This window comes from Heterodontus francisci, chromosome 4 (assembly GCF_036365525.1).
Source record: "Heterodontus francisci isolate sHetFra1 chromosome 4, sHetFra1.hap1, whole genome shotgun sequence".
NCBI lineage: Eukaryota > Metazoa > Chordata > Chondrichthyes > Heterodontiformes > Heterodontidae > Heterodontus > Heterodontus francisci.
Window position 1 is genome coordinate 99,465,244 of NC_090374.1, and position 13,725 is coordinate 99,478,968.

General features: G+C 43.0%; 1 protein-coding gene across 5 annotated transcripts in view; it reads left to right on the top strand.

Annotated features, from left to right (window-relative positions):
* Window positions 1-1,606: 1,606 nt before the first annotated feature.
* The window catches only part of LOC137369160 (zinc finger protein 475-like), a 43,422-nt gene continuing 31,303 nt past the window's right edge, over window positions 1,607-13,725 (top strand). Inside the window, exons 1-3 of one of the 5 annotated variants that reach the window (XM_068029906.1) lie at window positions 1,607-1,769; window positions 2,047-2,131; window positions 4,460-5,299. In XM_068029906.1, the coding sequence (XP_067886007.1) occupies window positions 4,946-5,299 (354 nt within the window). In that variant the 5' untranslated portion in view covers window positions 1,607-1,769; window positions 2,047-2,131; window positions 4,460-4,945. Of the gene's footprint in view, window positions 1,795-2,046; window positions 2,132-4,459; window positions 5,300-13,725 lie in introns of all 5 variants that reach the window. The other 4 variants (XM_068029908.1, XM_068029909.1, XM_068029910.1 and 1 more) reach the window with 4 other exon arrangements.

Consider the following 13,725-nt stretch of genomic DNA (forward strand, 5'->3'; position numbering starts at 1 on the left):
TCAGGTGAATGTCCTGAGGACATGGGTTCAAATCCCACCATGGCAGCTGGTGGAGTTTAAATTAATTTTAGTTCATAAAATCTGGAATTGAAAGCTAGTCTCAGTATGGCACCATGAAACTATCATTGATGTAAAAACCCATCTGTTTCACTAATGTCCTTTAACTAATGTCCTTTAGGGAAGGAAATCTTCTGTCCTTACCTGGTCTGGCCTACATGTGACTTCAGACCCACAGCAATGTGATTGAAACTTAACTGCCCTCTGAAATGACCTAGCAAGCCCCTCAGCTGTTAAGGGTAATTAAGGATGGGCAACAAATGCCTTCCTTGCCAGTGATGCCCACATCCCATGGAAGAATAAAAAACAAATTCCCAACAGTTAAAAGCAACTCCACTTGATTAGAACCAGTTCAGTGCTATTGAAGAGGTGGAAACCCATTTGGACGGATTGCAGCAGAGAGTTGCAGAGATGAACATGGATCTTGGAGATGACTACATATTCAATACCTTCAGAGAGGAAAGGGTGGTTAGAGTTGGGGCAGTTGTTGGCGAGGGTGGTTTGAAGAGCGGTGTGATGACAGAGGTTTTAAAAGGACAGTGGATAGTGCCAATTGGCTCACCATGTGTGTGCTAATAGAGAACCCTCCATGCCATGTAACATAAATTGACAAATTTCACCCCTACTATGTCCAAGCCTTCAATACTGGTTGTTAGCAATAACTTTGGTATCAATAAATATCAGATAAACAAAGTCCATAGTACTGATTGTAAAGTAGAAGCATGTTTCCTGTCCAAGACCCTAGTGCTTGTCAGCACCATGGACTTCTTTTCTCTGATCTCCTTGGAACTGAATTTCTCAAAAGGAAACATTGTTTTCTCAATATCAACCTCATTAGCAACAAGATGCAGTGCCAAAGAGCAGCAGGGCCATCACATACACTTTGATCCACACTGGGCAGTCACAATTGATATCCGGTAATACACCACTTCTGACACTAAATTGCCCCAAATTTAACTTTTTCCCAATAGAGACCAGGGAAACCTGCCCCTACTGTGAAATATTGTCCCTGGCAAGTGAAACAATTCTAGATGAGTTCCAAGATGATTCATTTGTTTGATACTGATTTTTACAAGATCGAGGACATGGACGCATTTGTATTCGACAGACTCCTCTAACCTTCCTGCAGCCTAATATACATCAGAGAGTGCAATATGCTCTACTCACGCTACCTTCTGTATAATTATGATTTGAACTGTTTGTCATTTCTGTTATGCACTCTCGGTAACTATTTAAAATCAAATAATTAACACGCGTTGCAAACAATAGCACCGTAAACCTGCATACATTTCTAGGCACTAATCTGACTTTTTTGTAGAATTATGAAATGTTTAAATACATTTTTGATGTAACGATGTGGCATAGCTAAGATCAAAGCTATCTGTAAACAAAGATCTTGTCTTCAAAGTAACTATTAATGTATGTTCCCCAGCTTCTTCGAGGAGGTGTCTTGATTTCTCGTCATCCTGCCCACACGGGTTGTAACCATGTGGATGGATATTCTTCATTGTGTTGATTGTGCTGCTAAGGAACGGCTAAGTCATGGAACGTTGGCCTGGAGGCCACAATGGTTGCTGCGGCTTCAGTGGAACACTGCTTCTTTGTGGCAGGTTCACCCTCTGATGTGATCCAGTGCCAGTCCTAACACCTAATCCACGGTTTAAATTATAGGAAGCACGGAAGAAATGGCTGGAAGATGACGGTGGTGTAAGGTATGGTAAACATGTAAAGAGCAAGGTCAGTAAACTGCGTAAATTATAAGTAAGCTATTGGATGCGTTGTGATAACAGCGGCGTCTCACCCAATCCACTAACCCCTTATCCTGAGGAATAACCGCAACCCCTAACTATAACCACTATTTTTCAACTCAACACTAACCCCGAACCAGTAACCACTGATCTAACCCTAAAACGAAACTAAATTGCACAGTTTTAATAGCTTGATGTAATGCTGGTTATACTAGTCATTACAGTGCCTTTCATTATGCAGGTTGGCCGCCTTATCAGTAGTGACAGAAAGTGCTGGAAATACTCAACAGGCATCTGTGGAGAGCGAAACAGAGTTAGCGTTTCAGGTCTGTGACCTTTCATCAGAACTATGTTCAGAACTATCAGTTTTATCAATAGTCACTCCGATTTTCCATTAGCCCAGATGTCTGACGTTAACCTGTTACCACGTCTAAGAGTCTCTGAACCAAGCTCGTGAGAAATCTGCACCTGTAGAATTTCACACTGGACTAACACTTCACTTTGCTCCATTTTTGGACACAGAATAGTTGGCACACTGCCAGCGTGCATCCCTGGCCTCATTGCAGCATTATCAGCGTGTTCCCCCATCTGACATGTTTCCAGAAGCAGCTCAGACATCGTCCTACGAAGCCTCAGATTTTTCTATTTTTATTACGCACTACAAATTCTGATGCAGCAACACTTGGCAAGGGGTAGCTATGGTGATAGTGGATGCATTGGCGATCATCTTCCAAAATTCTACAGAATCTGGAGCGGTTCCTGCAGATTGGAAGGTCGCAAATGTCACCCCGCTATTTAAGAAGGCTGTGACTTGTGGGGTACGGCAGGGATCAGTGCTTGGGCCCCAGTTGTTCACAATGTATATCAATGATTTGGATGTGGGGACAAAATGTGATATTTCCAAGGGAATCACAGACCTGTTAGCCTTACATCAGTCGTGGGGAAAATGCTAGAATCTATTCTAAAGGATGTAATAAATGGACACTTGGATAATAATGATCTGATTGGGCATAGTCAACATGGACTTATGAATGGGAAATCATGTTTGACGAATCTGTTGGAGTTTTTTGAGCATGTTCTGAACAGAATTGATAAAGGGGAGTCGGTGGACGTGGTATACTTGAATTTTCAGAAGGTTTTTGATAAAGTCTCCCACAGGAGGTTGGTTAGCAAGATTAAAGCACATGGGATAGGAGGTAATATACTGGCATGGATTAAGGATTGGTTAACAGGCAGAAAGCAGAGAGTAGGAATAAACGTGTCATTCTCGCGTTGGTAGGCTGTGACTAATGGGGTACCACAGGGATCAATGCTTGGGCCCCAGCTGTTCACAATGTATATCAATGATTTGGATGTGGGGACGAAATGTGATATTTCCAAGTTCGCGGATGACACAAAACTAGGTGGGAATGTGTGTTGTGAGGAAGATGCCAAGCAGCTTCAAGAGGATTTGGACAGACTTAGTGAGTGGGCAAGGACGTGGCAGATGGATATAATGTGGAAAAATGTGAGGTTATCCACTTTGAGAGGAGGAATAGATGTGCAGAGTATTTCTTAAATGGTAAGAGATTAGAAAGTGTAGATATACAAAGGGACCTGGGTGTCCTTGTCAATAAGTCACTGAAAGCTAACATGCAGGTCCAGCAAGCAATTAAGAAGACTAATGGTATGTTAGCCTTTATCACAAGAGGACTTGAGTACAGGGGTAGTGAAGTCTTCCTTCAATTGTATAGAACCTTGGTTAGACCACACCTTGAGTACTGTGTGCAGTTTCGGTCCCCTTACCTTAGGAAAGATATTATTGCCATAGAGGGAGTGCAACGAAGGTTTACCTGACTTGTTCCCAGGATGGCGGGACTGTCCTGTGAAGAGAGATTGGGGAAACTGGGCCTGTATTCTCTAGAGTTTCGAAGAATGAGAGGTGATCTCATTGAAACCTGCGAAAAACTTAAAGGGATAGATGCAGGTAAGATGTTTCCCCTGTTTGGGAAGTCTAGAAATAAGGGGGAAGCCACTTGGGACAGAGATGAGGAGAAATTTCTTTACTCAGAGGCTTGTGAATCTTTGGAATTCTCTGCCCCAGAGGGCTGTGGAAGCTCAGTCATTGAATATGTTTAAAGCAGAGATTGACAGATTTCTAAATACAAATGACATAAGGGGATATGAGGATAATGTGGGAAAAAGGCATTGAAGTGGAAGAATAGCCATGATCATATTGAATGGCAGGGCAGGCTCGATGGGCTGAATGGCCTACTCCTGTTCCTATGTTCCTATAAATTATCTAAGTACAAAAGATTAACTTCCAGCATGTGCAAACTGTGAAAATATTCTTGCCAGACACTCTGTTAGAAGATTGCTAATTCACCTTCAGGTAAATCAGGGGTGAGAGCCAACAGCGGTCTTCAGGAATGCTCTTACATAAGGATAAAATGTAAATAAATCACTTGATGAGGCTGAATTTGAAATATATTTCCTGTTGATAAATAAAATGTGAATTAACATTTTTTATTTCATTGACTGAGACAATATGTTGGATAATTTTCTGAAAATTACTTGGGTATTATACTCAAACGATACTATAAATAGTAAATAATCTGTATGAGATGATTGTATAAAATTATTGTTTCTCAATAATGCAATTCTTTAATTGACAGACTGTCTCTTTCTCAGACATTCTCCTATGAAGCCTCAAATTCTTCTCTCATTTTTACACACTACAAATTCTGATACAGCAACGTTTTGCAAAGATCAACTTCCAGCCTGTGCAGACTGTAAAAAATATTCTTGCCAAATACCCCATCCGTGAACACAGCTATAAAAGTAAACTAAATTGGAAAGAAGTTTATCCAAGATAAGCCATCGAAACGTTCCAAATTTTTCATCCTGTGGATCCATAAGTAACTCATTAATTGTAACTCCATACCCATTTACAAGGCTAACATCTAGAACTATGCATGTGTTAGCTCAAATCATATAGTTTTCATCCACTGGACAGTCATTTGTTTAACATATTGGGTATCTACAGCAAATCTGTTGTCTCGTTCTCGAGAATTAAAGGAACACTTTTACAACTGTAAAGAAATCACCTTCCACAGCAGTAGCTCAACAATTTAAGATTAAAGGATTTTAAAAAGTTAGCTATGTCAAAACTTTTGAGAGTGTGCTATATCTGTGGTAAGCAATTTGGATTACATTCAATTGCTGTACATGAGCCTCAGTGCCTGAAGAAATGGCGCATTGAAAATGAGAAATTACCAAAACACCAAAGAAGGCCAGAACCAAGAAAACCAAAGGCTGTTAAAACTGATGGTTCGTATGATGCTGATGCTTCCAATGCAGAGGCATTTGCAAGTGCAAATGCCCAGCTTATTCCCTGTGAAAACTGTGGTCGCACATTCCGACCTGATCGACTTTCTGTGCACCAGAGAAGCTGTAAACCAAAAGATGGAGCCACATCATCCAGAACACCTGAGTCAAGAACAGGTTACAGTTCTGTAAGTGTTTGACTACCTTTTCTAACAAGTACTTCCCATATGCAGTCTAGTCAAACAGAGTGCAAAAAGGGAGAAAGGCAGAATCAGAGGACTGGATTGCATGAGAAGAGACGTAAAGCTGAAGCAGATTGTAAATATAGGGTGGGAGAAACTGCAAACAGATTTGAAGATGAGGATTTTAAATTCAATGTGTCGATGGACAGGGTGCCAGTGTAGCTTCGCAAAGGAAGTGGGGTGAAGGGCAAATGGAACTTAATGTGACACAAAATGCTGGCAGTGGAGTTTTGGATGATTTGGACTTTGTGGAGGGTGGAACTTCAGAATCTGGTGAGGAGTCCATTTGAGAAATTGGAGTCAATTATCATATACTGATGTAAGTAATTTCTAGATGCAAATCCCACCAGAATGATAAAGTGCAATTCTCCTTGTTACTTTTCACAGTACTGAATGCAGACATGGATGGGTTGCAGGAGCACTTTAGTGGTGAACATGGAAAATTGTGTGTCAGTGAAATTTAAATAGATGGGATAGTTAAAAGGAAGTGTCACAGTAGGAATTAACAATTCTGCAAGCATTTGAAGGCTTCAAAATATATTTCAAACCATTAGCTACCTTTTCCAAGATTAAAGGATCAGGGAACAAAGAAATGATAGACAAAATCAAAGGGAACAAAAATCCAATGGCCAGGCATGAATCTGTTGTCAAATCACTGAACCACCCAGCACACAATCTTCTGTTTGAATCTGCTGAAGTCAATATAGTGTGGCGCAAAGTGGTTTCAAAGCATATCACCCTCTGTGCCATTCCATATTAAAAATTGGTTAATCTGTACAGGAACACACATAGGGCTGGATTTTATGCAGGAGGCAAGGCTCCCATCACCGGGCTGAGAATATGGGGGGATCCCTACCTCTGCATTTTTTCTGACCCCCTGGAGTGATCTTCCGGTCTTTTGGGGTCAAAATTTAAACACTTAAAAGGGACGGGGATGCTGCCGCCAAGAGCTGCTGGCAAATCACAGGGCCAACAGTTCAACAGTATTGGCAGTGCCACCAGGAGTGGTGGCCATTGCTGGTACTGCAGAGGCCTTGGACCCAGGCACAGTGTTGGAACCCCGGTCCCAAGGTAGGTGAGCCGGGATCACTGGGGCCTTCCGGAAGGTCCTGGTGGGGGTGGGGGTTGGTGGGCATTTGGTCCAGGGGGAGGGGTGTACAGTGGGTCCCAGCCCAGGGGGTCCTCCATGCGCCATGAATTGCTCATGAAGGAGAGATCCCTGCCAAGTCCGCAGGGAGGGTGCCTCATTTTCCAAGGCGTCCTCCCCGCATGGCGGAGCCCCCCCCCCCCACCCCACTGCTGCTTGTAAGATCCCAGTGGCATCAGGAAGAGGCCCTTAATTGGCCATCAATAGGACACAAAGGTGTTACGGCCGGGTGAGGAAGGGGGTCTCAGGCTCCCCTCTTGCCCCTTTCCTGGTTTGGCTGTAACAGGGTTTATCTTTTAAAACACAGTGATTTTAGTTTATCAAATCAGTGAGTCTTTGCTCACTGCACTCTAATTGTAAATGCAAATGAACCAATCAGACAGGTTTTCTTAGGTTTAAACAAAAAAGATCTGAGTTTATTAGCCTTATCACTCTAACTCGGTTAAAATTACTAAAATATGCGACACAACCACATTAGCATGTATGCGAGAGAAACACACAAATTGATGCAGAGGGGACGAAAGAATTGGGGGGGGGTTGTTGAAGTCGAGTTCATAATAAATGGAATTCCGTTACTGAGCAGTAATGTCCTTGATACAATGTCCTCAATTGAAGTTAAGGTCTTGTAGTCCTCACTGGTCCTCAGTGCACAATTGCAAGCTTGCTGCTCTGGTACCAGAAGGCCGAAGAGAGGCTTTGCCTGTAGTCTTGGAGCATAGAAGCTGCCATCATGGCTTTCCTGTGACTTTGCTGGAGAGAGAGAGACATTCCTCCTCTGTGGTTTTCAAAAATTACAGTCTGTTTCCTTTCTGTGAGGCACAATTCAAAAAAGCCCCAATCTGGCCAGCAGTAGGTCATGTGACCATCTCTTTGTTTGTAACAGCAGCTTCTTGGATGGTTGATGGATTTCAAAGCCTTCCAGACACACATGGTGGGGGGTGGAGTTCTGGCTCTTACACAGTCAAAGGATGTTGATCACCACTATTGACAAAACCCATCTCGCTAATTGAATAAGTGAGCACTCCCATTGTCTCTCTGTTCAACGGTCTCACAGCTAGTCCTTGCCTTCGCAGAATGCAAATGTGCAACCATGTTTTCAGCCACTCAGTTCTGCTTTTTTAAACAAGTTATTTGCAATGTGCAGCAAAAAAGTTTCAAGGAATGTCCCATATGATGAAATTAATATGTTTCCATCTGGCAGGTGTGATTTCCGTCACAAGGGCCTCAATTGGCCTCTGGGTGGGAAAGCCAGTGTTGGCCTATCCCACCCCTGTGAAGATCGGGCATGGCCATCCCGGCATTGGGTTCCGTGTTGGCTTCTGCCAATCCAATTCTCTGCCCCCTCCCCCCGCCACGAAACCCAACACTGGGCTGGGAACAAAATCCAGTCCATAGTGTCTGAAGTAGGGGAACTGAAGGAAATAATACACTGTAAGGAACCAGATATGGTAGAAATTACAGAGATTGGCTGCAGAAAAGTCAGGACTGGGAATTAAACATTGCAGGGTGTAACATGTTTGGAAAGGATAGAGGGGAAGAGGTCACATGACAGATAGTGGAAGGGAGGTGGAGGAAGAAGTAGGCAACCAAATTAGGGAAATAGAATAATAATCATGCAGGATTCCAACTACCCTAAAATTTATTGGTCAGGTAAAGAAATAAGGGAATAGTGTTCCTACAAAGTGTACAGCATTCCTTTCTAACCCAGTAAGTAAGAAGTCCAACAAGGGAGGATTCAGTACTGGATCTGGTAATGGGGAATGAACCAGAGCAGATGAGAGAAGTAAAAGCAGGGGAACATCTAGACAATAGCGACCAGAATATAATACTCTTTAAGATAATAATTGAGAATGACATACGCATAACAAAGACCAGGGTAACAGATTTGAGAAAAGCTGATTTTGTTAGGGACTGGGAATAGAACTTGGGAAAATAAAATGGACAACCATATTGGCAAACAATGATGTAGCACAGTGTTCAACAGAGTCCAGGAAAAATATATTCTGCTGGAAAACAAGAAGAAACTAAACACTGATGAGGAACCATCGATGAATAAAGGCATAAGGGAAAAGTTGAAAGTAAGGAAAGAGACATAAACTAAGCACATGGACAACAGGTAAGAGCATGACAAGGGAGAATACAAAGAGATTAGGAGAGAAGTAAAAAACAATTAAAAAGGCAAAGAGGAACTATAAACTTGAATTATCAAGGACCATAAAACAGAATGGTATGAAATTCTACAGACACATGAATAAAATAAGGTAAGATGGGATGGGGATAAGGCCGCTAAGGGATGGACAGGATAAAATCACAGGCAGGTTTAGCTAAATAGCAGAAATATTAAATAATTACTTTGCTTTAGTATTTATCAAGGAGACAGATCAGGTGGGTATGACATCGAAAGATGAGATTAGAAATGATATAAACACATTTAAAATAAACAGAGGAGAAATATTAAATAAACCAAGCAAACTCAAAGAGGCTAAAACCCCTGGTCCAGACGGATTGCATCCGCACATCTTAAAAGAACTTAAAGAAGAGATAGCAGAGATTTAATAATTTGTTAGCAAAATGTCTAGTGCCCGTGGACTGTGAGAAAGGAGATACAAAATGTCTAGGGAACTATAGACCAGTGAACTTAACATTCATGGTAGGAAAAATAATCAAATCCCTACAAAAGAAAAAAAAAAGAAAAACATTTAGAAAACAAAAATATAGTAATGAATAGTCAGCATGGATTTCAAAAGGGACAGTCAAGATTGACCAGCCTCATTGAATTCCTTGAAGAGAGAGCAGAGAGAATAAACAAAGGTAATACAAGGGATGTCATTTATCTAGATTTCCAAAAGGCCTTCGATAAAGTGCCGCATAATAGACTAATGAATAAGTTCAGAGCATGGAGAGTCAGGGAACAAGTAGCAAAATGGAGAGCTAGCTGGCTGCAAGACAGAAAGCAGGAAGTTGGGGTAAAGGGTAGCTATTCAGAGTGGCAGAAGGTGGAAAGTAGGGTTCCACAAGGATAAATGCTGGACTCACTCTTGTTCACAATTTATAGTAAGGATTTAGACTTTGGAATCAAAAACACAATTTCTAAATTTGAAAGTGACACCAAATTGTGTGTGTCAGGGGTGGGGAGGGTCGGAGATAGTCAATACAGTAGAGGACTACATTAATAAACCAGCAGAATGGCTAAATTGGAAAATGTATGTCAACAGAGATAAGAATGAGGTATTACATTTTGGTAAGGGAAGTAAGGAGATCACATATTACGTAGAAAATAAGAATTTAAATTGGGTAGAGGAGCAAAGGGATCTGGAAGTACAAATGCACAGGTCACTAAAAGTAGCGATGCCAGGTTAATAAAGCCATTTTAAAAAAAGCACTAGGGATTATTTCTGGAGGGATGTAATTGAAAAGTGGAGAAGTTATACTAATGATGAAAATAGAGATAAATGGTTTTGATCTAAAAGCCATTACAGAGACATGGTTGTATGGTGACCAAGGTTTGGAAATAAATATTCCAGGGTATTTGATGTTTCGAAAAGAGAGGAAAAATGGAAAAGGACATGGCATAGCCCTGATAATAAACGATGACATAAGGATAGTAGTGAGGAAAGATGACTCAGAAGAACAGGAAATAGAATCAGTGGGCTGAATTTTACCAGTCCTCGACACCACAGGTCGCGAAGTGGGGGCCGGTAAAACGTTGTGGGGAGAGGCCTGCCTCGACCCGCGAAGTCAAGAAGGGCCCGCCACATATTACCGATGGCAGGGGGACCTTGGTGCCGCCCACCCACCACATGGCGGCAGGCCCTTCATCTGCATATTCAAAGTGACAGTAATTATTTTCAAATGAATTTACCTGCCGTCCCACGCTGATTTGACGGCCTCTGTTCCACACGGAGTTCCGAGGCGAGAATCTGGAGTGGAAGGGAGGAGCAATAAAAATTTCAGGGCGGGAGGGGTGAAAGAGTGAGGAAATCAATTTTATTGGATGTGGGGGCAGTGGGAAGGGGTTATAGGCCAAAAGTTATAAGTTTAGGGGGTAGGGTTTGGGTAGGGACAAAGGAATGTGTTGGTTATTTTGGGCCCAGTATGTGTGAAGATAAGAAATAACAAGGGTCAGAAAGCACTGGTGGGGATTGTTTATAGATTCCCTAATCATAGCTATACTGTTGGACAGAGTATTAATCAAGAATTAAGAGGAGCAGGTAACAAAGGCAATGCAATAATCGAGGGAAACTTTAATCTTCATATACCCTGGTCAAATCAAACCGGCAAAAGTAATTTGGAGGATGAGTTCATTGAATCCATTGGAGACAGTTTCCCTGGAACATTACATTGTGGAATCAACCAGGGTATTGTTTTTTATTCATTCATGAGATGTGGGCGTCGCTGGCTAGGCCAGAATTTATTACCCATCCCTAATTGCCCTTGAGAAGGTGATGGTAAGCTGCCTTCTTGAACCGCTTCAGTCCATGCGGGATGGGTACACCAACAGTGCTAGGAAGGGAGTTCCAGGAATTTGACCCAGCGACAGTGAAGGAATGCAATATATTTCCAAGTCAGGATGGTTTGTGGCTTGGAGGGGAACTTGCAGGTGGTGGTGTTCCCATGCATCTGCTGCCCTTGTCCTTCTAGGTGGCAGAAGTCACGGGTTTGGAAGATGCTGTCTGAGGAGGCTTGGTGCGTTGCTGCAGTGCATCTTGTAGATGGTACACACTTCTTTTAGATTTTGTTTTGTATGATTAGACAAGGTTAATTAGTAATCTTATAATAATGGATCCTCTAGAAAAGAGTGATCATAAAATGATAGAATGTCACATTGAATTTGAGAGTGATGTACACAAGTGTGAAACTAAAGTAATGAACCTAAATAAAGCCATTTACATAAGGATCAACATGAGTTGGCTAAGGTAGATTGGGAAATTAAATCAAAAGATATGATGGTAGATGAGTAATGATGAACGCTTAAAGAAATATTTCATTCTCAACAAATCTACATTCCATTGAGAAATAAAAGCTGCACAGGAAAAATAATCCCTTCGGTGCCCACTAACTCAAATGCCTCCTTCTCAGCCATCGAGAGAGGCCGTATGTCCACCAGTCCGCGAGGTCTCCCTTCTGTTAAGGGCCTGCTTGTCCTGCAAGTGGAAAGAAAGAGATGGTAAGAATTCGCAGGAAGAGTGAGATAGTTCTGCTACTGGCAGCCCTTCGACCCCGGGTGGGCTTACCTACATGGCACCTCCCCACCTGTGCTATCAGGGCAGTTAATGGGGATGAGTTGTGAAAGAAAGTCGCCTGTGGTCAAGTTGCAGCCTTGCATCTGACAGGATGTGGTGATGCCTAACAGCGCCTTTGTGTTGTCTCCGTCCCCATGTCACGCTGCCTGCTGCAAACCCACATGCAAGCCCCAAAAGGAGAGTGGTATGTAGCACCCATTTTGGCAAACCACAAGAGGTCATTGACACTCTTCCTGCACTTGACCCATGTCTGGGGGGTGACCCCATGGCTACTTACCTCCTCTGTGATCTCTGTTCAGGCTTGCTTGATCAGCCGGGAGGGTCTCTTCTTGCCATTCCTGGGGAAGAGGACCTCCTGCCTTTACCATGCAGCCTGGAGGAGAATCTGCAGGAAGGCATCGCTAAATCGTGGGGCCACCTGGTGTCTTGCCTCAGACATGGTCCAAGTTCTATCAGGCTCTGTTCCGACGGCTGAAAGTCCTGGTGCAGCTGAGTCAAGGAGTTGTAGTCATAGGAATCGGCAGCTACAGTAGTGTTGCAGGGGGGTCCAGCAGTTCAAAGTACCGTCAAAGCGCTCCAGCAGTACTCCAAATTCACTGCCTCAATGAAAGGCAGCAATACAAGCAGGGCTGGCAGGGCTTTAAATATAGTGGCAGCAAGAGGGGTCAGCTGACGATGTAATCTACACCTTGGAGCCTGCCCCCGCCACTTAATTGGATGCGCCCTGCATCTCCATGATTGTAATTGGCCGCCTGCTCAATGATTGCGGTGAGCCTGCTGCACATGTGATGAGTAGAGAAAGCATCCACTTCCAGGTTCCGCTGCCAGGATCTGCAACAGGGCCACTAAATTCAGTCCACTGTGCAGTTTCTGTCTCCATATTTAAGGAAGGATATACTTGCATTGGAGACAGTACAGCGAAGGTTCACTAGATTGGTCCCTGGGATGAGAGGGTTGTCCTATGATGAGAGGCTGAGTAAATTGAGCCTATGTTCTATGAGTTTAGAAGAATAAGAGGTGATCTCATTGAAACTTACAAGATTCTGAAGGGGTAGACACTGAGAGGTTGTTTCTACTGGCTGGAAAAGCTAAACACTGGGGCACAGTCTCAGGATAAGGGGCCAATCATTTAGGACTGAGATAAGGTGTGATTTCTTCACTCAAAGGGTTGGGAATCTTTGGAATTCTCTACCCCAGAGGTAGTGGATGTTCCAGCGTTGAATACATTTAAGGCTGGGATAGACAGATTTTTGGTCTCTCAGGGAACAGGGGATATGGGGAGCAGGCAAGAAAGTGGAGTTGTAGCCCAAGATCAGCCATAATCATATTGAATGGCGGAGCTGGCTCGATGGTCCATATAGACTATCCCTGCTCCTATTTCTTATGTTCTTATGAAAGGCCACATCTGAAATTGAAGACTGCATGACAAAGAAGGTTGGAAGCAGGTTGTGGGAATGCTCTTCGATTCACTGACTATTCCCAGGAGGTGATGCAGGAGGCGGTGAGGGCACAAAAAAATGTGCTGTTTCCCACAGAGAGGCCAGCCATGCCAAGCTAAACAGGCATGGCTGGAAGTTTCTGATGCAGTCAGCAGCAGGAGTGTGGTCCCCAGAACATGGATACATTGCTACAACAGGACAATGCTACAAGGATACCCTCAGGCAGTTTCCTCGGCCCAACCATCTTTTTTAAAATTCATTTTGTGGGATGTGGGCGTCGCTGGCTAGGCCAGCATTTATTGCCCATTCCTAATTGTCTTTGAATTGAGTGGCTTGCTAGGCCATTTCAGAGGGCATTTAAGAGTCAACCACATTGCTGTGGGTCTGGAGTCACATGTAGGCCAGACCAGGTAAGGATGGCAGATTTCCTTCCCTAAAGGACATTAGTGAATCAGATGGGTTTTTACAACAATCGACAATGGTTTTATGGTCACCATTAGACTAATTTTTTAATTCCAGATTTGACAGACTGGACTTGTTTTC